Below are 23,498 nucleotides of genomic sequence, written 5' to 3'. Positions count from 1 at the left end.
GTAAAGGAGTTCTATTACTGTTTAAGTTGGTTCTGAATGTTTAACTTTTTGGGGAGAACCTAGTTGGGGAAAATAATTTTTTCACATATGATTTCTTTACATGTATCAAACTAAAATTTAAAATTTATACACTTAGCTACTTCAAACATGTATTCCTTTTTGCATATACAAGTTTAGAATTACTTACTATGATACTAAGCAAAAAGCTTCAAACTGAATGGAGAAAACTTTATTTACTAGTAGAATTCTCTCCCCAACTGTTCTCTCCTGTATAATTGAGTGGTTCTCAAAGTATGGCTCCACAGAAGGATCAGCATCATTACTGGCCATCACTTGTGAACATATTAGAAATGAAAATTCTCAGGTCCCATCCACAGATTTACTAAATGAGACAATGGAGTTAAAGCCCAGCAATTTGTGTTTTAACAAGGCTGCCAAGTAATCCTGATACAAGCTAAATTTTGAGAACGACTGATCTAACAATTTGTTACAATTTCTCCATCTTCAGAAGAACAGTAGTAAGCTGTAACAATGATAAAAATAGCAACAAGCTACCCAACTCTACCTGTATACCAAATACCCAATATAGGCCAAGCACTGTAATGTGTGTGTGTGTAACCTCATTTCATCTTCAAGACAATCTACAGATATTTCAATTTAAAAGATAAGGAAGCAGGCATGGAAAGGAAACTTGCACAAGGTCTATGCATACGTAACAGAAATAAATTCAATACCATGATACAAAGACTATGACTTTCTACTACACTATATTTCTTAAAGAACAGGTAATATACACAATATCTCATATACTGTTTGTAATTAATTTAATTATTTCTATTTAACTGAAAAGTTAGGTCATGGATTTACCTTTACAAATCAAGATATGCACATTAGAACTATTAAAATAACTCAAATACAGTGTTTGGTGATATATGGACTTGGCTTGAGAAGTTAACGACACATTGAGAAACACCATTAATAATAATATTTAGCATCTTGTATGTGTCTTGTTACGATGTTTTTTGTTGGTCTCATATTTTCCTATTTTTCAAGTTTTATATCAAAACTTGTGATGTGAAAAATTTTTTGTGACAAATACCTGGTAAACATTGTACATGGTCTTCTCAAAATGTTCTACCTTTTTGTTATTTTAGTAAAGCTGACTCAAAAGAAAAAAAAAACGAGCCCAAGAACTAAAAATTATCTAGTGAACTGTCAAGAAATATTTTTCTTCTGTTGAAACTTAAGCCAAACTAACACTTCATTTTTAAAATCCCACGAATCAATGGAAAAGCATTCAGAGAAATCCTGAATTTATGAAATCACTTAATATGGGTTATATTCTGAAATAGGTAGACTAATAAGCACATCAGCTACTAAAGCACAAATATGAAATATGCTATAACATTGATGAAAATTTTGTACATGGACAGTTAGAAAGGTGTTTTTGTGAGAAGAAGTTGAAAACCAAAACAAAACACCAACTTTTTCCCACTGCCCTCTTCCCCTCATTATTCATCAGTCTAGTCCACCAGAACAATCATGGTCAATGCTTGCCATTTTCTTCAACTCAATTGCAAATAAAAAACTCAAGCATCTTTCCTGCAGTAAGGGCAAGTGTTTTTAAAAAGACTGTAAGGTGCATCCATACTGGCTTTACAAAAACCTTGTACTTGCTTAAAGTAATAATGATATAAGAATACATGACTAGGATTGCAAGAGGGTATCTTTATTTTACAACCGAGTAGACACAAAAGTATTTCAAATGCTACCAAGGCTTGTGAAAAATTGCAAAATTTCTTACCAAGCTCAATCCTTTTCCTAACTATGGGTGGAATAAATTGTTTCCAGATACTACACTAGAGTTTAAATCAAGCCAAGGTGGAAACAAAAGACTTAGTAAATATGTGGCACATTATTGGAATGGATATATTAGTACATATGAATAGATAAAAGAGGACAATTGTTTCTAAAATCTAGATTTATACATTTACACATTGAAAAAAATATACCTTAGCTACTTTCCTCCAGTTAAGACAGTCAAAGAAGTAGTATGTTCCCCTCTCATATGTATTGGTTTTCATTGTTGGCTCCATGCCTGGTGCCCTGGTAATCCATACTCGTTCTTCTTTGTGGTATCTCCAATCACGGTTAAAACTTCAATTTTTAAGAGATAAAGACAATTAATTTTTTCCTGTGGTTCACATCATTTTGTAAAACTTCTCAGAAAATAATTACACATAAAATACATTAATATGGATGCTTCTTTAGCCTGACTTTCACTGTTATTAAATACAACCCTATTGAAAATAGGAAAATAATTTAATTTGCCCCAAACGATACTCTTTAATACACTTCTTTATTTAACTGAAGCAACTTTTTATGTAAATAAAATGAGATCTTAAAAGCTCTATTAGCAGTGTGATACAAACGTTAGGAAGACCAAATAAAGATATATTGTGTTCCAGAACCCATTTCTTTTTTGTTCTTCTTAACGTTAAGTAGAAATTGAGTTATCTATTAAAACAAAACCTCCAACTATTTGTATTATTTTGTAAGGAACTACATTTAAAAGTATTTGAACTATTTCAATTTGTATAATTTCATAATTATGTTGAAAACAATATTCATTTTGAAAATTCTTAATGTAGTACTTTAATTCTTTTATTACGATCTTATTGATCGTAAATTCTCAAAAGCCAAAAGGATATTAGAATTTATGCGAGAAACAATGAGGATTTATACCCCATATAAACTGGGGTAGTAATACCTCAAGGAGGTTAAGTGTACCACAAAAAACATCTCTGGTAGAACAGACCTCCATGTAAAGAAATACCTTCCTGCCAATACAATGAAGTAATTTTTAGACATACATAAGCTATGAGACAGAACTGCCAGTGATGGATGAATAAATGACCGAATGAATTTATTTACTTATGAATAAATTAAAAGAACGAGCAAAAATTGCTATCTTACAAAAAATGAGGTGAAAACATGGGAAAAAACAATTTCTCAATTGAGGAAAAAAACCAATTTATTAAAAATACTGTGAATTTTACATTTTTTAAGTATCTTTTCCAAGGCCATTTGTAGAAATGTTACTAGGAATACTTTTAAATATTTCAATCTGTAATAAGGTCTCCCAAACATAACATCATAAATCTTTAGTAACAATTCACTCTAGAGTAAATGTGATTAATAGAACAGTATATTGGTAACAAACAGACAAAATATGTTACCAATTGGACATATGAGAAATAACACAAAGTTTTTATTCTTTGAGCATCAGGTAAAAACAAATGCACAGAAGAAAAGTATCTAGTGGACTGACCTCTTATTGCTAATTTAAGTTAGCCAACAGGCTTTTGATAATGAATGTGGGATTTATCAACACTTGAAAACACAAAAGAAATATGCACAGTGCCTTGCCCATATTAATAATCAATATTTATGAAAGGAATTTCACTGTAATTAACTTATGTGGTTCCACAAGGAATAAGATGTGCCACAGCTATGAACCATATCTTATACTTCATATACTCATAAAAATTAAGATTCATGAAATCTAGAGTCAAGTCAATTTTGTCTTCGTACAAATTTAGGGTTAAGTTTGAAATTCTTTTTATTATACAGTGACTATGAAGTCATGGTAATATAAGGTTTCACTCTAAATTAACTTTTATTTTACTAAATGAAAAAACAAATTTCTTGATGGAGAAATATTTCCACTTTAAAAACAGAAGACAAAACTACAGTCATTATCATTTAAAACTAGCTTTTAGACTAAACAAGATCTAGTAGAATACAAAAGTATTTAAAAATACTTTGAACATACAGCTCTACTGCAGCTAAAAGTTGTAATACATCTCCTCCATTCATGTAATAGAGATAGAAGAGAAGGTCTTCTCCATATCGACCAAGTTTTATTGCAGCCAGCTGGAAAAGATAAGTAAATTATTCTAAAATGTAAAGTAAGCTTGAAAAACCCAACATATAATTGCTACCACTACAGTAAAAGTAGAAAAATAAACAAAAACTCTTTGTAGCAGATAACTTTTATTACACGATTACACAGGTAGTTACAGTTCTAAAGGGGAGTTTCATCACTTAAATGACTAAAGTCATTTAACAATTATTTCTGGTACATCTGTTTTTCTGTACTAGGATAAGAAGCTAAATAAAAACTTTTAAAGCAAGACTCAATGATAACTGTCTTACTCAAAGAGATTTACTAATCCCCACTGTGTCAATAATTGTAGAACACTAGGCTCAGAGACGCAGGACTTATATTCAAGTCCTAGTTCCATTACTTACTAATTATGACCATGTCCAAGTTATTTAATGTCTCTGAACTTCAATTATAAAATGTTCACACTGATATCTATAAGGGTTACTAAGAATGTAAATGAAATTAAATAAGTGACTGTATGTGAATGTACCTTGTAGAGTGCCTAAAATGCACAGAAGACTTATAAGCAATACTAACTGAATCTACTACTCACATCCAAAAACCAGTTAGTTATGTATTTTTAACAAATCACAGGTGATAAGTACAACATCATAAAAGGACAGCTCTTTGTCTAAATGGATGACTAAAATATTACTATTTTACAAGTCCCTCCAACAAAGCCGACCAAACTTAGAAAACATAAATAGGTTTAATAGTCTCAAATTCTCACATTAAGACAAACTTTTATTAAAAGATCAACTAAATGGAAACACTTTAATCCTGTATGTAAGTATTTAACTATTAAACATTCTCTGAATGTAGTTTTACTCTCCATCCTACTATCCCCATTCAGGCAGCAGTCCTGAATTTGACTGCTCAATTCTCTTAAATTAGTATTTCTTAAATTGGCCTAAGAAGAGAAGAGGTATGGAACCTTGAGGTAACTGGAGCCATAAAGCCCTACAATGGAGGAGGCAGCAAATCATACAATCTACAAATGGAAAAAACTAGCTGTCTCATACTTCTTGTCTTTCATCTATTCAAGTATTAAAAGATGTATTGAGAAATACATCTCTTCACTTGCCTGACTAAAACATCAGCATCCATTTGATAGCTGCACAGTACAAATACAGAACACTGTTTTGTATTTACATTATACATATTTATACAAATATATATAACATAAATGTATCAATTTTTAATAAACTATATCCTTTCATAGGCCAAAATCTAGATACTATTTCTAAGAGAAATGAACTTTTCCCCTAAAGCAAGTGTTTACCATTCTCTTTTTTTTTTTTACCATTGTCTTTATTAGATTAAAAAAAGATTCAAACTGCAATCTGTCATTAGTTACCTGATAACTAGAACTCAGGCATTTAAAAAATAGAAAAAAAAAAAGCTAAAGGCCATAAATAATTTTTAAATATATGTGATTCCATAAAAAACACTATCTGTAATATTTATAAAGAAAAATCTTTCTTACTCATAAAAGCATAAAATGAGAGTAGCTAGAAAATTTCCAAAGTTAATTCCCATCAACTATGGTTACTATAGCATCCTGTTATTCATAACTATAAAAAATTACCAGTCCTACTATCATTTTGTCTTTAAATATTTCAAAATATAACCCAGGACACCTCATCAAAGTGTTAACATTATAAACAAAAAATAGAAATAAAGTTGTCACATATAACTGAATGGACATATGAAACCATACCCCAGAGACTACTGCTAATTATATTATGCTCTCTAAACTGAAAAACAGCACCTGAAAAATAAATTCATGCTGACTGCATACAGAATAATAAAATACACTCACCTTATCCCTAATGTGAATGTTTGTTAAGTACTCGGATGGAACATGGAAATCTGGGTAATAAAATGAAAAAAGCCTTATTAAAGGATTCTTAGTGACAGATATAATTTTAATAGTTCTAAACACAAACAGATTTTCCTACCTATGTCTTGAGGTCGACAAGGTGAAGATGCCCAGGGTGATGCAAATTTGGGGTAAAGATTTCTGAATGAGGAGAAAAAAAAAACCACTCTGAAGTCCCAAGGAGAAAAAGATTTCTAAATATATTTCAGGAAATCAGTAAGAACAATGACTTTAAATATAAAATAAGCATCTTTATTTCTAATTCCTTTCTTAGGTTTGTATGACTTACCCAACAGGAACCTAAAACAAGGCTAAATATATAAATATTACTTCAACCGAGAATGTTTGGATTCATTCATACTATGCCCCAAGTAAAATTATTTTCCCATTTATATGGCCAGAAAAAAAACAGTAATTAGTAAAAGCAAAAATTCAAATTCACCATATATTTACTGAGTGCCTATTAGATGGCTGGCACTGTTCTAGGTGCTTAGGATACACAGAGATCAACACAACATGAAACTTACTTTCTGTTTGAAGATGATGGATTGGAGGAAAGCAGTCAAAAACAATTTGCATTAACAAATAAATATTCCATGTTAATGGAGGGGTAAGAAGGGCAGATTAGTCACATAATAAATAGGGCAGTCAGGTTAGGTATCATTTACAAGGCCATTTGAAAGATGAGAGAACTGTATTAATTATCTGAGAGAAGACTATGCTAGTCAGAGGGAACTGCTGAGCAACTAAGGCAGGGATATGACTGACATATCTGAGGTACAGCAAGCAGGCCACTCAAGCTGGAAGAGTGAACAAATAGAGAGAAGCTGTAGAAGCAGGGATAAGGTGAGACACAGATCATGCCTATAGAAATTTACAGGCCTATAAAGATTGGGGGTTTTTAATCAGACTGAAATCATAAGACCTTACTGGGTATGGAGCAGAGAATTAACTTACTCAAAAAGGATTATCTTGGCTGATATTTGAAGACATTATTGTGCAGGAGATAGGGAGAATCAGGGACAACTGGTGACTGGCTAATGGGGTAATCCAGACAAGAGAGAATGGTGACCCTAAAGAGGGCAACAGGAGTTAACAGTGAGAAGCAATGCAGCAATGATTCCACTATGTCAAATGTTGCTGACAGGTCAAGGATGGCAAATTCCTAGAAGTGACCACTGAATATAGTAACATAGAGGTCATTTGATGATTTTGATGAGAGCAATTTTAATGGCGTGCTGTGGGCAAAATCCTAACTGAAATGGGAGAATGGGAGAAGGCAAACAAGAGATATAGAAATAGCTCTTTTGAAGAGTTCTGCTTCAAAGGAGAATAAAGAAATGGAGGGGGGGGCAGTAACTCAGAAAAGTTGGGTCAAGAGAAGGTATTTGCTAACCTGGAGGAATTAAGAGCATATCTGTATGCTGATGGAAATGATCCAACAAAGTACAAAAAATTGTTAGAGCTGTGTCCTTTAGCTTTCAAGAAAGGTTTTAAGTAGAAAGCATAGATCAACTATAGTAACAGGATGCAAGACAAGACTAAGATGGGTGCAGACAGTAGTAAGTAGTTAGATTTGGTGGCAGGTCTATGCTGACATTCTCTTCTGATTGCTTCCGTCTTTCTTAGTAAAGTAGAAATAGAAAGCAAGGTCATCACCTGAGAGTAAGGACAGGAGAAAAGGTATTAGGGATTTGAAGAGGCAAGTGTAAAATAGCTGCACAGAAGAACAAAAGAATGAATGGACTAGGCATGCCAGCTGTGATTATGGTTGGCAGAATTAAGGGCCCACTTTTGAGGTTCCTGACTATGAATGTGAAGTGAGAAGGGAAGTTGTGTGTTTTTCTCTAGCCAGGCTCAGTAGCATAAGTCAGGAATGGAATAGGCAGAGATATAACTAAAGTTGTAGTTTTGTCAGAATGACAAAGTAAGAGGGAGCAAAATAGTCAAGAGTATATCTAAATGAGCAACTATGACTGGTTACAAAATTTACCTGGATGAGAAGTGAGTTCATTGTAGGGGAAGACAGGGAGGTGGAAGAACAGTGGAAAGTTGGAAGAATCAGTGGACTTAAGTTCCCAATGGAGTAAAATGATTACAGGAGCCCAGTAGGAGAGGTAGAAAGGTGGAAACAGGAAGTGCGATGGGAGCACAGACTTAAAATTACAGAGAAACTGAGTTACTCATAATGGCATGATCAGAGGAATGACTAAATAAGTGAGTAACTGAGGTATGGTGGAGGGTAAGATTTCTGGAGGAGAGAAATTCAAGGAGCTAAGATTTCAGGATTTTGGAAGGATTATATATGTGTATATTGAAACTGCCAAATTGTAACAGGAATAATACTGTAAAATGACAATGATCCAGGAGCTATTAAGAGAGGGAATGACCCAGGTAGTCAGTATATAACAACGACGATGAGTGGCAGCAGGTGATACAATTTAATGACATGAAATTAAAAACTGGAAGCCTGCAGGGGGCGAGTATTATATACAAATGTGGAAAAAACAAAACAAAACAAAACAAACTTACTCCGGCGAGTTCAGATTGAGGCCTAATGTTGTTAAGTCACTTCCTAATGCAAGATGTACCATTCCTGGGTCTGTCTCTGCTGCCCTGATAAATGTTAACAGGCCAATCATCCCAAATTGGTCCGTCACCATCCCTTGAGGAATGTTAGTAACCCGACCTAGATAAGAACATAGTCATTTTAATCTTTGAGGGAAAAATAAAGAAAATGAATTTTGTAATATCTTTAACATATTTTATAATAGAGTCCCACCATCAGGTAACACCTGGATCCCTTTTTTCTGCTGGTTATTATTTTGTGTTGTTGAACTTTTATCTCCAGGGAATTTGGGCCCATCTGTACTTGAAGTTGTCTTGCCAGATGTATTCAAATTCTAAAACGAAAAAATTAAATGTGACATAAATTAGTTAAGTGTATAAATTTCAAATTCACATTAGTACCTTTCTTTTCATTATTATGTTTAAATTGTTAGTAAATTATTACGTTTTTCAAGTTTTACATGAAATTTGTTTCCACAACTGTCTCACAATACACACATAAATCCTGTATTATACAGATATGAGTATTTAAAGAACGAGAAATTTGTGGAAAATATTCTTATTTATCTCAGATCTTCAATCACAGAAAAAAATTATCTATCTATCTATCTACCTATCTATCTATCTATCTATCTATCTATCTATCTATCTATCTATCTATCTATCTATCTATCTATCTATCTATCTATCTATCTATGTATCTCAGGGCTTTATGCTTTGGGATACAATTGAAGTTATACTTCTTAATAATTTCATTTAGAAGAGAAACTAAATATATAGTATACTACCAAAAAAATCACGATAAAAACCTCCAAGTTAGAATATTTGAACTTTTAAAATTTGTACTTTAGTTCTTACCCAATAAACTTCTTTATCAATTATTTAACAATAAATATACAAACACCCATCACACACACAAAAAAAGCTATTTTCAGTGAAATGTGGAAGAAATAAACACATTTGTTAAGTCAGAAAGAGGAAGCTGAGTTGGCTGAATCAACACAGGAATAAAAATGTGTATAAAGATTCTTCAAGGAGAAAACTTACTCAAGAAAAACACAGCTCCTTAGAAGGCTATAATATCAAACTTCATGGGATCCAGCTGACAGGGACTACAATAAAAGTCTAAATTAACTCTGAGAAGTTCAACAGAAATTTGCAAACCTATATGAAATAGGAAAAAAATAGGCTATCTTCTAAGTTATAAAGGTTTTCCACATTGTTCAGAAGTTAGATTTTTACAGATATTCAAGATAAACAATTTTGTAACAGTATTTAGTAAATCCTTAATATAGTCTACAAAATTGTTAATATAAGAGAAATCTGAAGGGAAAAAAAAATTCTATCACTCATATATATAATTCTCAGTTACTTACAGATTTACTGTCATCATTACTTGATGTAGGATCTTTATAGCTGGAACCAGGTAATGCTGGAAAATCTTCGTTGTGTATTGAGAAGTCTTGAGATTGCTCACTTGCTGGTTTTGTAACCATTCCAACTATGTAATTAAAATAATCCACAGAATTGTGATTGATACTTAAGATATTTTTGCTACAAATTATAAAAAGTTAACTTTCCTCATGATAACATGCCAAAAGGTCTTTCTTATTATGCTATGAAAGCATACTTCAAAAGATTAATATTCAGGATAACAATAAAGAACTAAATTTTTATATACTGATTAATAACTCAATATACAAAATAGTACAAGGGAAATAAGTGGTAATCCTATTATTCTAATCTAATATCATATATAGATGCTTAAAAACATAATTTGATATTGGTAATAATTATTAAAATTTTTCATTTATAAGCTTGATTTAAATATGACTAGCGATTATAAACATCAGTTGTCAAATACAAATGAATAAAATAAATTTTAAAAGAACATGTCAGTATTCTACTTGAAAGTGACTTACAGAGTGAGCAAATTGCAATCAATTATAAAAAACTCCGTATTATTTCAGATTTTCTTGGACTCCATGTAATAGATGTAAAACATGCAAGAACTGGGAAGTAATCCTCCCACTATACTTGGCATTAGTCAGGCCCTTATTGGTGAACAATATCCAGTTTGGGGCTCCACAATTCAAGAACGATATGGAGAAACTAGAGATGGTCCAAGGAGAGCAACGGGAATGATTAAAGGGATGAAAAAATGGACCTATGAGGAAAGGTTAAAAACATTAGAGTCTGAACTGAGAATCAAGTAGCTAGGTACTCAACTTCCAGGGCAGATCATTTTTTATTATTTTTGGAAGACTGATTTGGAAGCTTTAGAATATGAATAATAAAATTTCCTCTTATTCACATATTGCTACTTCTATTCACATTCTGAAAAGTATAGAAAATCCTTCTTGGTTGGAAATGGGATAACAGTTATCTTCCCTGTTTCTGCTACTGGTCTCTCTTAGATTCTCCTAAAAGGAACAACTACCTGCAAAGGATAAAAAGAATGTGGCTACACTGCTGTTACATAATTCTATATCTAAATCGCTACTGTGTACGTTTTCCACATCCCCTTCTTCTTTTAGCCTCTATTAGCCAATCTTTTATTAATTAGAGACAGTGAAAAAGGTTATTAATGGTGACCAGTTTACATACCTCCCTCTTCTTTTAGCCTCTATTAGTCAATCTTTTATATAGACAGTGAAAAAGGTTATTAATGGTGATCAGGAGTCTACATGAACTATGATGATCCATGAGCAGTGGTTCTCAACAGGAGGCACTTTTTCTCCCATGGGACATTTGTCAATGTCTGGAGACATCTGTGATTGTCACAATGGGTTGGGGGGAAGGTAGTAAGAGGCACTACTGGCATTGAGTAGGTTAGAGGCCAGAAATATTGCTAAATATTCTATAGTCAACGTCAGGACAGAACTCCATTTACAAGGAATTATCTGATCCAAATGGAGATTGAGAATTTGGCTTAGAAAAAAAACCTTCAATGTATGGTTAATCATTACTAATCGCTAAGAATGTATGAATGTTTCTTTTAAAAAATGTTTGATAAATTAAGAATAGAAAAGGCAGACCACAAACCATCATTAAGGTGTATTAAGGCAGAAAAGCTAAATGAACATAACTTCTGAATACCAGTGAGGACTTCCTTTTGGGGTTTCTGTATAAACTAAGTTTTCCCATTTAACTTTGCTATCATGGCATTCTGGGAGGAAAAAGCACTTTGTAGTATGTAAGCAACTCTGACAAAATTACACTACTCTGATTAGAAAGTTACATATACATGTGTCTACACATGTATGTGTGTACACACACAGATGCACATGCATATGTAAGTGTGAGTATGCAATGGAAAGTTTCTTATCAGCTATCATTAAAAAGCTTAATTACCATAAGGAGCTCTTCCAGCCAAGGGGTTTATTAATGGAGTTGGGTTACCACTTCCTTCCCTTCTGTTTCGATCTGCTAATGCTGGAAAATCTGAAAGGTCCAATCCTGTCACATTTTCACTTCCATCTAAATAGAAAGAACACAAGTTAATGATTCTACAAAGATTTTAAAGAGATTATTAAAGACCAACCATAAAATAATTTGAAATGTTAATGCACATTGTACTAGGTGTATGTAGGTACATACTAAATACTTGTGGATTGATTTCATGTGAAAGAATTTCATAAACAATTCATCAAAGCAATAGATAGCTAGCATAATACAAGTCCCAAAACCTACAGACTTAAGACAGACAACAGGAATAAGGTGGTACACTATTTCCCCTGTGAAAGATGGTACTCTAAAGTTTTGGCTTGTTAGCTAACAAAAGAAAGATTGTTGTGATGTAACTGCTCTTTTCATTACATCTAAAAGCATAGGTTGTATCTGGAATGTTTGGAGCTTCAATTATACACAGGTGGACTCATAACAGTGCCTCCTGCAACTGGCCAGGCAGTGGAAGCAGAAGCCCTAAAGAGTTTCTTCCCATGACCTCTTGGTCCCATACACAAATGTGTAAGAGTGTGTGTGTTTTGCAGTTGTGGGTATAAGTAGGTTTCTGATGTCTGGTGAGTGCTTGAGAAGTATGGGAACATGATGCAAAGCCCTGAAGTCTGTATTACCTATTACACAGTAGGCGCTCAATAAATATATAGTGAATGGATAAAATTTATTTTTCATTTAAAATTTTAAAAATTAAAACAGCTCACTTCCTCTTAAAAATTAAAATTTAACCCAGTATTTCTACTTTTGCCTATTTTAATCATCCCCTTGATTTCTTCTCAACTTTTATTCTATTACTCTTACAATCTTGTATCCTCAATTTTTGAAGAATTTAATTTTCTAACTTAGTTTTAGCCTGTACTATATCTTTATTTTCTTTATCTTTGTTTCATCTAGTGTTTTAGAACCATTTTCAATTTACTTTGCCCTTTTTTTCCAGTTCATTTTTACTTTTCTCCAACTTTCATAATTAGAAGAATCTCAGAAAGAAAACCTAGTATGTCATGATTACTTTGTTGTTGATAGAAAAACAATGTATTAACATTCCATCCAGTGACAATTTATAATTATGAGGGGTAAAAAGTAAAATCAATCATATCCATTGTTTTTAAAGAAACTGCAGCTTATGAATTTTGAATTTTAAAAAGATACTACTATATAAACAAAATAATACAAATGAATTTATACAGTGTTTTGGTTTATAAAGTAATCCTTTGAATTATTTGATTACAAAGTAACTATAAACTTTGAATATATACTAACTTTTAATACACATCATCAGGTCCCCTAAGACAGAATTAAAACTGTCATGTTCAGAATAATTTTAACCTAAAAAATAGTTAAAACCCCAAAATTTATTTTTAGAAAACAACTTGGGAACAATTTTCCTAGTGTAAAATATACTTACTTAAAACTGAATTTTAAAAATAATTCAAAAATTTCTGCAAGTGTGCAAAATCATAATTCAGAATATAAGATGGCACTTATATTGGTTTATAAAGTAATCTGTTGAATTATTTGATTACAAAGTAACTATAAACTTTGAATATATACTAACAGACACAGTTATTTTATGGCCCATTTAGAAAAAAACCTAACTTGCCAATTCAACTATGATATACAGCCTGATTTCAGATATTATATGAAAAACAGTGTACACTTAGAAACAATGGAATATGGTACTTCATATTATTTTAACATCTTGAGCACAAAACTGTAAACCCCAAATGTTTAAATTTAGAATTTTGAAGTCTCATTTGATCAATCTATGCTACTAAAAATACAATGATGTTTAAAAATTAAAAGCCCATAGCCACAAATGACATTTCATTACTAAATCCTTGTCCTTCCACATATGCTCCATTTCACGGATCATTCTTTCACCTTCCACTGCCTTTACATATACTTCTCTCTCAATAATCATATTCATTTTTGCTCCTATGACCATGACAATATCCTTTCTTTTCTTTCTCAGGAAAGGGTCTGCAGGCAAGGATGGAAGAAGTTGAAACCTGAAGCAGAACAGCAAGAAAGCCTCCTGTTCTCTTCTGTCTGAAGCAGTTCATAATAAATAAATCAATAGACTTCAGGAATTCTTTACTGTCAACATCAGAATTGGCTTTCCAGGGAAATTTTGAATTTTATACATAAAGCTGTATAAAGAATTTATGGTTAAATATCAAAATTAGTATTATTAAAACTATTAAGAAAAAATTATTAAGTGCTCCATATAATTGTAAAGGTTTCTTTAATCTGAGTCTCTATAGCCAGAATGCCATACCACCCAAACTAGCTTGAACTGTAGTGACAAAACTGAGGATAGGAAAGCTCTTGAAGCAAAAAAGATTCTGAGGCATAAATATAGACTAAATTAATATTTAGGCTTTCTCTAGATGTTAAAGAAATAATCCTGATGCCATAACACTATGCTATTAACTATGCCAAGTGAAAAAATATATTTAAATCTCTCTCTACTATTCACTGAATGGAATTAAACCCTATTCCTGTCAAATTCTCACTAAATTCAATTCTACGATTTACACACAAAAAAAAATCCTGTAATATTTTAAGACCAGTATGTTGAATTGCTTTATATTTCAAAGATCTACCATACTTTTGAATAGGAGATACTAGCTCCAGAATAAGCTTACCTGTTCCATTAAAAATGTTACTTGATAAGGAGTTATTCATTCCAAATGCCTGATTCCTGTTCATTCCAAATCCAGACATACTGGGTACATAGAAAATAATTTTAGATATGCAGTAAGAACACTAACTTTCAGATGAAGAAAAACAGAAGTGTATACTTTGATCTCCTCAAATAAAACAACATGTTTAAGAATACTAATTAATTTTTCTGAGTTTAATCTTTGTTCTTATTTAAAAACTTCCCTAACATCCTTCCATGAACAACTGAGAATGCAAATGTCTTAAACAAAATGTCTTAAAAGATAAATTAAAAAACAAAAGTTAAAGAATTTATATATAAGCCTTGAGGAAACCAGAGATTAAGGGTACCATTTTGTGTACTTGGAGAGCCAATTTATTGGATATACTGGAAGGAAGTAACTAACCTCAAAAACATCCAGTTTAGTGTAAGACTATTGTTCCTGAATACTTGTTTTTCTTCCACTACTGGTAAAGTGTGCTAATGTTACTTTCCATAGAAGTTCTTTCATACAGAGTCTGTCTTTCCCAACTATAATATAAACTCCTTATGGACAGGATCCATATCATATTCATCTTTGCATTCTCTGCCCTTAGTGTTCAGGAGGATACAATAGGCACTCAATAAATGTTTAGTTGACCTGAATTAATTGGTGCTTTTCTTTAACTACATTCAGTGTTGTGAAACACATCATTCTTATCTAAATATATTTTAATCTTTTAGCTGCTTTAAAGAAAAAAAGTCTCTCCGTTAGTGCCCTCAGTTCTAAATTAATGCACAATCAGTACTTGGGAAATATTTACAAATGCCTCTTTTTTCTGCACAAACCTAAACATGGGAAAACGAAACAAAAAATAAGACTACTTAAAGCAAGGCCAGACATTATTAAGAATGTCAAAAAGAATTAATGCAAATTCTACAGTGAAAGTATACATCTTTAACATCAAATAATCTGATAGGGTTCAACTGTTTAAAGATGACATGGTTTCCTTTTTCTAAATCTGTAAAACCAACTATGGCTAAACAGTATTTTCATAAAATATGTGGCTGGTGAAACAACAACACTTTAGAGAAGAGTAGGAAAGCCAACAAATTTTTAAAAGCACATTAGACTTGCTAACGACATAGGTACCCTCAAACACAGAATAACTAATAAGAAATAAATTCCATAATAAAATATATCAATAGTAACAAGCAGGGTTTTTGAGATCCATGTTTTTATTGACAATTTATAAGCAAAGTGTTGTTTAAAAACAATTAAAATGTGAAAATACATGGAAAGGCAAAAGTTTAAAATATACATTCAATGAACAAATACTATAAGAATGAGGAAAGATGTGATAAAGCCCAAGAAGTAGTATATGCTTAGAAAGCTATCAAAGAGAAAAGAGTTTTGATAACCCTGTACAAATAATAACTTTCAAAAAAATTAAGAGCATAAAATTATAAAAGAAATTCTGTGAAGTCTAAATAAAAGTAAGAATTAGGGTTCATGGGATGAAGATTAAAACAGGAGTGTGCTGATAACCTATTTTAATTCAGATTTTACAAGTACTAGATTTTTATAAAAGGAATTAAATGGGCATGATGACAACCAGATCAAGACTTTTCCTCCCGCTACATAATTCCTCATTTTTAAAAAAGGCAACAAAACTTAAATACCATTTTTGCAAGAAAGCCAGCCTTAAACAGCAGACATAACTCATATAAATTATCTAAACCATTTAAAAATCCTAACAAAATGGATAACTGGTCTTCACATTGTTATTATTTGCATAGTAGTACATGCAATGGACAGTGCAAAAGCACATGTCACCTTTTTAAAGAACCAAGACATGACACTCTTTTCAAATACCACAGATGTAGTATTAAAAAGAGGCTTTTGGCCAGGAAGTCTCCAAAGCACAGAACTGAATTTTGGTTGAAAAGCTACTTAACCAAAGAATAGTTAAGCAACACAGTGATAGTCAAATATGTCACCAGTCCTATTTGTAAGTGTGGAACTCTTATCACACAGGTGACCAGACTCATTTAATAGAAGAAGGTCACATCAACAAAAATCTCCCTGGTGGCAATCTAAGAACAATCCTTTTCTGACAACAACAACAAAAAGCTTTAATGCATTTTCTAAAATCAAACTGTTTCAAAAGAACGTGTCTTCAGTTTGGTGATGTTAATGTGAGGTGTAACAGAAAGAGAATCTTTGGTTACAAATATATGATGAAACACACAAGACAGAAACCAAGACTCAAGAACAGAATGCTGAATATGGAAAAGCAAATTTGAAAATATCCAGAAAGACAATTATACACAGTATCAATAAACATCTTACCTGTTCACAGTAAAAGGCTGTCGAGAAGGCTGCTGCTTTGGCATACATATTATGCTTGGCGAGCTTCTGTTGGGGCTACCTAACCCTGAACTGCTCATGCTATTTGTCCTGCTAGGAATTCCAATGCCCTGACCAACCTGGGAGTGGTTCATCATATTCCTAGGATTCATAGGCAAAATACCCCTGAAAAAGAAGTCCATTATACTAAATAAGCTCTCTATAGTCACTCATTAAAATTCTCTGTAAATAATCAATTGGCCTAACCTTAGAACCTCAGATAAAATTTCAAATTGCATTGCTAATTTTTATTAAGTGAATTCTTTTGTCTGGTCATTCCAGTTCTTTGAAAAGGAAAGTCAAAGTAAACAAACCAAGAAGGGGCAAATTATAGAGGAACTAATGTAGGTGATATCTAGGATGAGAACTATTTATGCAAATATGGCAAAAAATAACACAAACGTATTTCACACGTATATTTAGAGTAATTTCATTCCAAATGTATGTCACTCTATCTTCTTCATACTCAACTGCATCATCTATGTAATCTGTTTTACTTTACTGTAACTAGAGCAACGGGTGTGTGGTGAGGGAGCCATAATCAGAATTATTTGAGGAGTGATTTTAAATTGCACATCCTCCTTTGAGGAAGGAGCTGGCTTTTGAAAAAGCTCCCAGGTGTGATCAACCCTTGATACCCACCCAGTTGACAACCAGTATGCTAGCTGCAGGATAAAAACATCTTACACTATACTTGTCAGTTTGCAATGAAATAAAATGAACATAGAGTATTAACTTCCTTTTCCTCAGTGAAAGGCACTGAACCAGAAAATTATTAAATAAGTTACCTTATTAAAAAACTAAAAAGCTTGCTTACTCTACAAAGATGCATTTTGAGAAATATTCTGGTCCATCAATAAATACCTGCTTGGAGATGGAGGCGTGTGAAGTGACATTGTTGGTACCCCTGTTGTTGGCGTGACGTGGCTCGGTAACTGAGTGCCTTGTGATAAGCTGCGATTTAACTGAGGGGTATTGTTGCTCATCCCCCTCATTGGAAGGCCTAGTGCACCTATTAAAAAAATTCAGAAGAAGGAAATTCATTGCCATCAGGAATGAAATTGTTATCCATCTTCTGGAGTTGGCAATTTAAAACATTTTTTATGACCTAGTATGTAATATAATACGCAAATTTTAAATGGATATATTTAAATTCACTCCAAATGGACTCTGATTTTAACAAAAATATATTCTAGTCTGAAATCTAATACTATGAATGAATATTGCTTTCATATTTGTTTTCATATTTTTCTTTTGCAATGAATTATATCAATGATTTTAACACATTGACTTAAGTTTCAATAACATTTTGTACAAATATGCCTTTAAGAAATTTGCAATCTTGTGTTTTTAAATCATAACTGAGATAGACATTTAACCCCACTTTGCTGAAGTAGCTATAATTTTCTATATGATCTTTTTAAAATTCATTTAAGAAAAAGTCTCTATAATTTATACATACTTCTCAACATTATAATTTTTACAAACCCAACATAAAATGTCAGCACTGTAAAAAACTCAACCTGATATAGCTATAAGAGACAAGAATTTAAAACATTTGAAAAGATTTCAAAGTACAATGACCTTCTATTTATTTAGTACCCTCCTGGGCTTGGATGTGGGAATGAATGTGTTCTAAAAGGTGTATTTTTAAAGACCACTGAGGGTTTACCATCCAGATAAAAAACAAAACAAAAAAATTAACCAATTTCAAAAGTGTATTATGCCCTACCTTTAATTAACATGAAACATAAATTATTTTCTTAATGATTCAAAATTATCATGGATATATAATGTTCTAGGTGTTTTCCTCCCCTTTTACCCCTGAATGTAAGGATGTTCAGCTATCATGTATGTTGTCATCATATCTGCCTATGAATGCCTCCTTGCCTCCATCTTCCTGACATGACCTTTTTTTTGTGCTGTTTCTAGTGTGCTGTCAACTGGAGGTTAAAGAAAAGTGATTAAGAGGGAGTGAGAGCTAATAAGTAGATGACTTTTGTGCTAAGGATTAAACTGACTCCCCCACCACCCACCCCAACCGTATCAGTTTAACTTGAGGTCCACAAAGTTCAAAGACCTAAGTATTTTGAAACTATGACCTCCAAAAAACTATTATCAGCTCTCAATGTTTTCCTTCAAATATTTTTACAAAAGTTATCTTTTGGCATAACAATATACCCCCTTCTAACCTAGGGATACCAGTGAACCACAAAGATTTTATTGGAGAATCTGCAAGCCTTGGTACTCAGCTTAGAGCCTAACTTTGCCTCTCAACTGAATAAATGAAGCCAATGAATCCAACTCAGTATAGCTACTACATTCTATGTGTACTCTTTTCACACACGTTCCACAAAGCCCTAAGCTTCATTTTGTATTTAAGTCACATGAAGGGAACTGGCCTGGATTACATGTTGACTTAGTCACTTTACATATGTCTGATTCCTAGAAGTTTTCTGACCATAAGTATACCACCAGCTGCAGCTTATGTCCACTGAATATGAGACAAAATAAGGAAGAACAAGAAATTTAAAATCAGCTTATTATTTCATCAGAAGAAATCAGTCTCTTCCTTCTCTCAAGCAAAGTAGTTTTCCTCTAGATACTCCCATAATAAACCACCAATGTGGTACTTTTCACATCACTCATTCAAAAAACATTTATTGAGTGCCTACTACGTGCCAAGCATTGTGCTAGTTGCTGGGGATACAGTGGTGAACAAGACAGAAAATGTTGCTATCCTCAGGGAGCTTACATCCTTCTCCCCAAATATATGCTGTCCTAAAATCAGCTACAGCTAACAAGTTTCCCATAGGAATGTGTTTCTCATAGTTACTAACCACCAAGAAATACTATACAATTTCAGAGCCAGAAGGGACCTTAAAGATCAACTAGTTCAATGTCTGTATTTTACTGATAAGGAATATAAACCTCAGATGAGTTAACTGACTTCTCCAAGGTGACACAAAGACCCAAGACTAATATACAGATCTCTGTAACTCCTGGTGTTATTAATGGCAGCCCAATGGGAGCCCAATATAACACCAAATGAGCATCCTTGCAAATGCTTACTGAATTGTAACACCTCTTATCTATTGTACTTTTTATTTTGCTTCCTTTTTGTTTTATTTTGAATATGCTTACTTCCCTTCAAAGTTTTTCTAAACTTCCATCTCTTAAGGTTTCCTTCCATTTTTTCCCCTTCTCTTTTCTACAGCTATCAAGTTTTCTTTCCTCTAGTTTTACTTTTCCTTTCCTTTTCACTCTTTATACCTTCATCAGTATTAAGAAACATACACTTCTTAAAATCTAGTACTCTCTGGCTCTTTTCTAATATCAATAATCCCTACAAAAGACTCACTGAGATTTGTTTACTTCAACCCTACATACACATATTATTCTATGCTTTATTATGAAAATGTATTAACTGCAGAAATATTTTAGAGATTGGAGATTATCTGAACATTATCAAAAAGAAGAAACAAGAATGGTTAAGGTTATTTATTTAGTCAATTAGATACTAGCACATGAGTTAACTTATAGCGCTGAGAGTGGGGAAAAACAGTATGAAATACAGAAACTCTAAGATTAGTGTTTACTTTTATTTTTCCCTCAAAACTCTTGATTTCATAAAAAGCTAATAAATTCAAAACGTTTGTATTGCATTTTGTTAAACTAGGGAGGTATGAGAATAAAAGAGATCAATTTCAAACTGTGACATCAACCCTTGAATTCTTAATAATTGAGTTATTTTAAATTCTATTTAAAAATGGAATTCCTTTAAAACATGAAGAATATCACTTAATAGGAACATACAAAGATTTATTTTTAGGAAATAAAATACAGTAGGTCATTAAGTTTGAGTTACTTGAGTTAAACTATTACAACTGGGTACCGTCAGGCAAGAGAAAAGTTTATTCTTTTACTAGCATAATTAGAAACAATCACAAAAAATCAGCTCTAAAGTATTTTATCAAGAAAAAAACATGTAAACTGAGAGAAACACCAAAAAGAAAAAGCTAGCTCATAAAAAATTTTCTGGAATAAAATAACTACAACAGGTAAAAAATATAAATATGTATGTATGACACTTGTGTATCAGGAAGGCAGAAGGATCAAAATTTATCGAGCACCTAAAATCCATGTATCAAGTATTATGCTATTTCATCTCTTTTCCTCCTTACAACAAGCCTACAAAGAAGGTATTTTTTTTTTATAGATAATGAATATAAGGATGAATTTTAAAAGTTAAAAAGTAGTAAAAAATGTTATAGTTCTAGATCAAATTTTTTTCTTTCACTAAGGAATAATAGAATATTTAGAGGAGCAAATGAACACATTCTAAGTACAGTCCTACCTCTTATTTGGCTAAACAGCTGAAGAATGAACTGGATTATTTATTAATCATTTTATCAGAAATCTAAAAGAACACAATCTAAGAAGTGTTTCCACGAATTATTTCCACTGTACAAACTGAATAGCAGCACATCTTTAAAATACTGATGGCAACACATGCCATCCTTTACTGAATCTTTTGTTGAAGAAACATTATCAGTAATACAAGCTGTAAGAAAAAAATTCAATCACAGCAATCAAATGCTTAAATACACATACTTAAATGAAGCCTCCTGAACCTCCTGAAATCTTTATTAAGGAAAGGAAAGAAAACCCCTAATTGATTTAAGAGGGCTTAAAATATCACCCTTTATATTATTCCCAAAGCAACTAGCTTCTCCTGGGAACTCAATTTCCGGCCCACACTAACAAAGGACAACAGTCTTCCTACCTCCATTCTGTCCTCATGTCTTCTTGCCTCCAACCTGTCCTACATTTAGTGGTTAATCTTCCCCGTAACCTTATTTCACTATGCAATTTCCCTTATTAATAACAAAGGATTTTAGAGATAGAAAAGTCTCCAGAGATCATCCAGCTAAGTTACACATGAAAATCATCCAACTAAGTTACAAATGAAGAACATCAGGCATTAAGTGACTTGCCCAAGATCACAAATAATGAAGAATAAAAATAATGATCCAATTTGACTATTTCAATCCCTTTTTCCAATCACTTTTCGCTTCTTATTGTAGCTGATAATTTTTGCATCACCTAGAGAACTTCATTGTCTGGGTCCCATCCCCAGAAATTGTGACTTAGTGTGGATCTGGGTAATTCATAGACAGTGGGATTTTAAAGACTCTCCAGGTGTTTCTAGGGGTACAGCCAGGGTTGAGAATCACTATTCTATACAGTATTAAATCCAATCACAGTTTAGTCTTTAAAATTATGTTAGGACCCAAAAGAATCTTCTAATCTTAATTTTTTCCCCCAGCTTTACTGAGATATAATTTACATATAACTTCTCATCTTAGTTAATATTTTACTCACCCCAATACAAACTTTTTATATAGCTATGCATGTTTCAATATTCCTCCTCCTTTTCCTAGTCCCCTCCCCAAATCTGCCCCTGTACCTTTACTCATATCCTTCTCTCCACCCAGAATCTTTCCCTTCTCTTGTTATACAGTGATACAAGAGACTATTATTTTTAAACTGTTATGATCAAGATGTTTACATGCTATTTAGGTAGAGGGTGCTTGGGTATATATGGGAGGAACCACTAATTCAGCTGTGAAAGCAGAATGGACTTGTGAATCAAAAGATGTTTACTGGAGGAAACAGTACACAAATTAAATAATCAAACAGACCCACCCAAGTATTTGGAGTTGGTGATAAAGAATCAGATGGGTTTTATTACAACAGTGTAGTCTGAGTGCTTGCTTTCTGGACATGATGCACGTATGAAACAAGAAGCATGGATGAAGCTAACTGGCTTCAACATCCTTAACTATGAGAAGCTGCTGCTATGTCATAGCTGAGTTAAAGACATTTGGCTGGATCTTTAATGTAGCTGGCACTCTACCTGTGGAACAGCTGTGTGAATCTGCTACATGTATACTTTGTACTCCTCTTCAACCTAAGTTTCCATTACAAATTTGGGGTATCCATTCACAAAGTAATAAAGGTCTCAAACCTTAGAAATCAACCTTGAACCGTCTTTCCTCACCATCAAATCCTATCTGCTCTATCTCCAAAATATCCCAAATCTGACCACTTCAACACCTCCACCACTAGTCTAAGTCACCCTATTTTCTTGCCTGGACTACTGCAGCATAGCCTCATTGCTTCCTCAATTCTTGTCACTTCTCCCTCCCACACCCAGTCTATTTTCTACATAGCAAAATGATCTTTTAAAAATGAAACTGTATTTTAAAACTGTTCCCCTTGAACTTATTAGAATAAATCTAACTTCTTAACCAAATATTTAAAAAACTCGACGATCTGAAACCTGCTACTCTGTTAATCTTCACTTTCTTTCTTCATTACTTTGGCCCTCTCATTTGTCCTTAACATATTAAGATCATTCTTCCATTACCAGGAGTAATAACTTCTGCATCTGCTACTATCTGTATCTGAAAAGTTCTCCTCCAGATCTTTCCAAGGATTTCCCCTTCTCAACAGACAGGTTTCCATTCAGATGTCACCTCTTCAGAGAGAGCGCCTTTGCCTGCTCCATGTCAGATATTAA

At 32.7% G+C, this 23,498-nt stretch overlaps 1 protein-coding gene across 8 annotated transcripts in view; it reads right to left on the bottom strand.

Moving 5' to 3' along the window:
• CNOT2 (CCR4-NOT transcription complex subunit 2) overlaps positions 1-23,498 on the bottom strand; it is a 115,676-nt gene that overhangs the window by 6,297 nt on the left and 85,881 nt on the right. For 6 of the 8 annotated variants that reach the window (XM_036917638.2, XM_036917640.2, XM_036917643.2 and 3 more), the window contains 11 exons: positions 17,777-17,924; positions 16,856-17,038; positions 14,507-14,586; positions 11,754-11,879; positions 9,776-9,900; positions 8,614-8,734; positions 8,364-8,520; positions 5,911-5,972; positions 5,772-5,821; positions 3,836-3,936; positions 2,013-2,157 (listed from right to left, as the gene is read on the bottom strand). In XM_036917638.2, coding sequence (XP_036773533.1) covers positions 2,013-2,157; positions 3,836-3,936; positions 5,772-5,821; positions 5,911-5,972; positions 8,364-8,520; positions 8,614-8,734; positions 9,776-9,900; positions 11,754-11,879; positions 14,507-14,586; positions 16,856-17,038; positions 17,777-17,924 — 1,298 coding nt within the window. The remainder of the gene's footprint in view (positions 1-2,012; positions 2,158-3,835; positions 3,937-5,771; positions 5,822-5,910; positions 5,973-8,363; positions 8,521-8,613; positions 8,735-9,775; positions 9,901-11,753; positions 11,880-14,506; positions 14,587-16,855; positions 17,039-17,776; positions 17,925-23,498) is intronic. The other 2 variants (XM_036917644.2, XM_057486867.1) reach the window with 2 other exon arrangements.

The sequence above is a fragment of the Manis pentadactyla genome, chromosome 10 (assembly GCF_030020395.1).
Source record: "Manis pentadactyla isolate mManPen7 chromosome 10, mManPen7.hap1, whole genome shotgun sequence".
Lineage (NCBI taxonomy): Eukaryota > Metazoa > Chordata > Mammalia > Pholidota > Manidae > Manis > Manis pentadactyla.
This window is presented reverse-complemented; position numbering and strand designations above follow the sequence as displayed.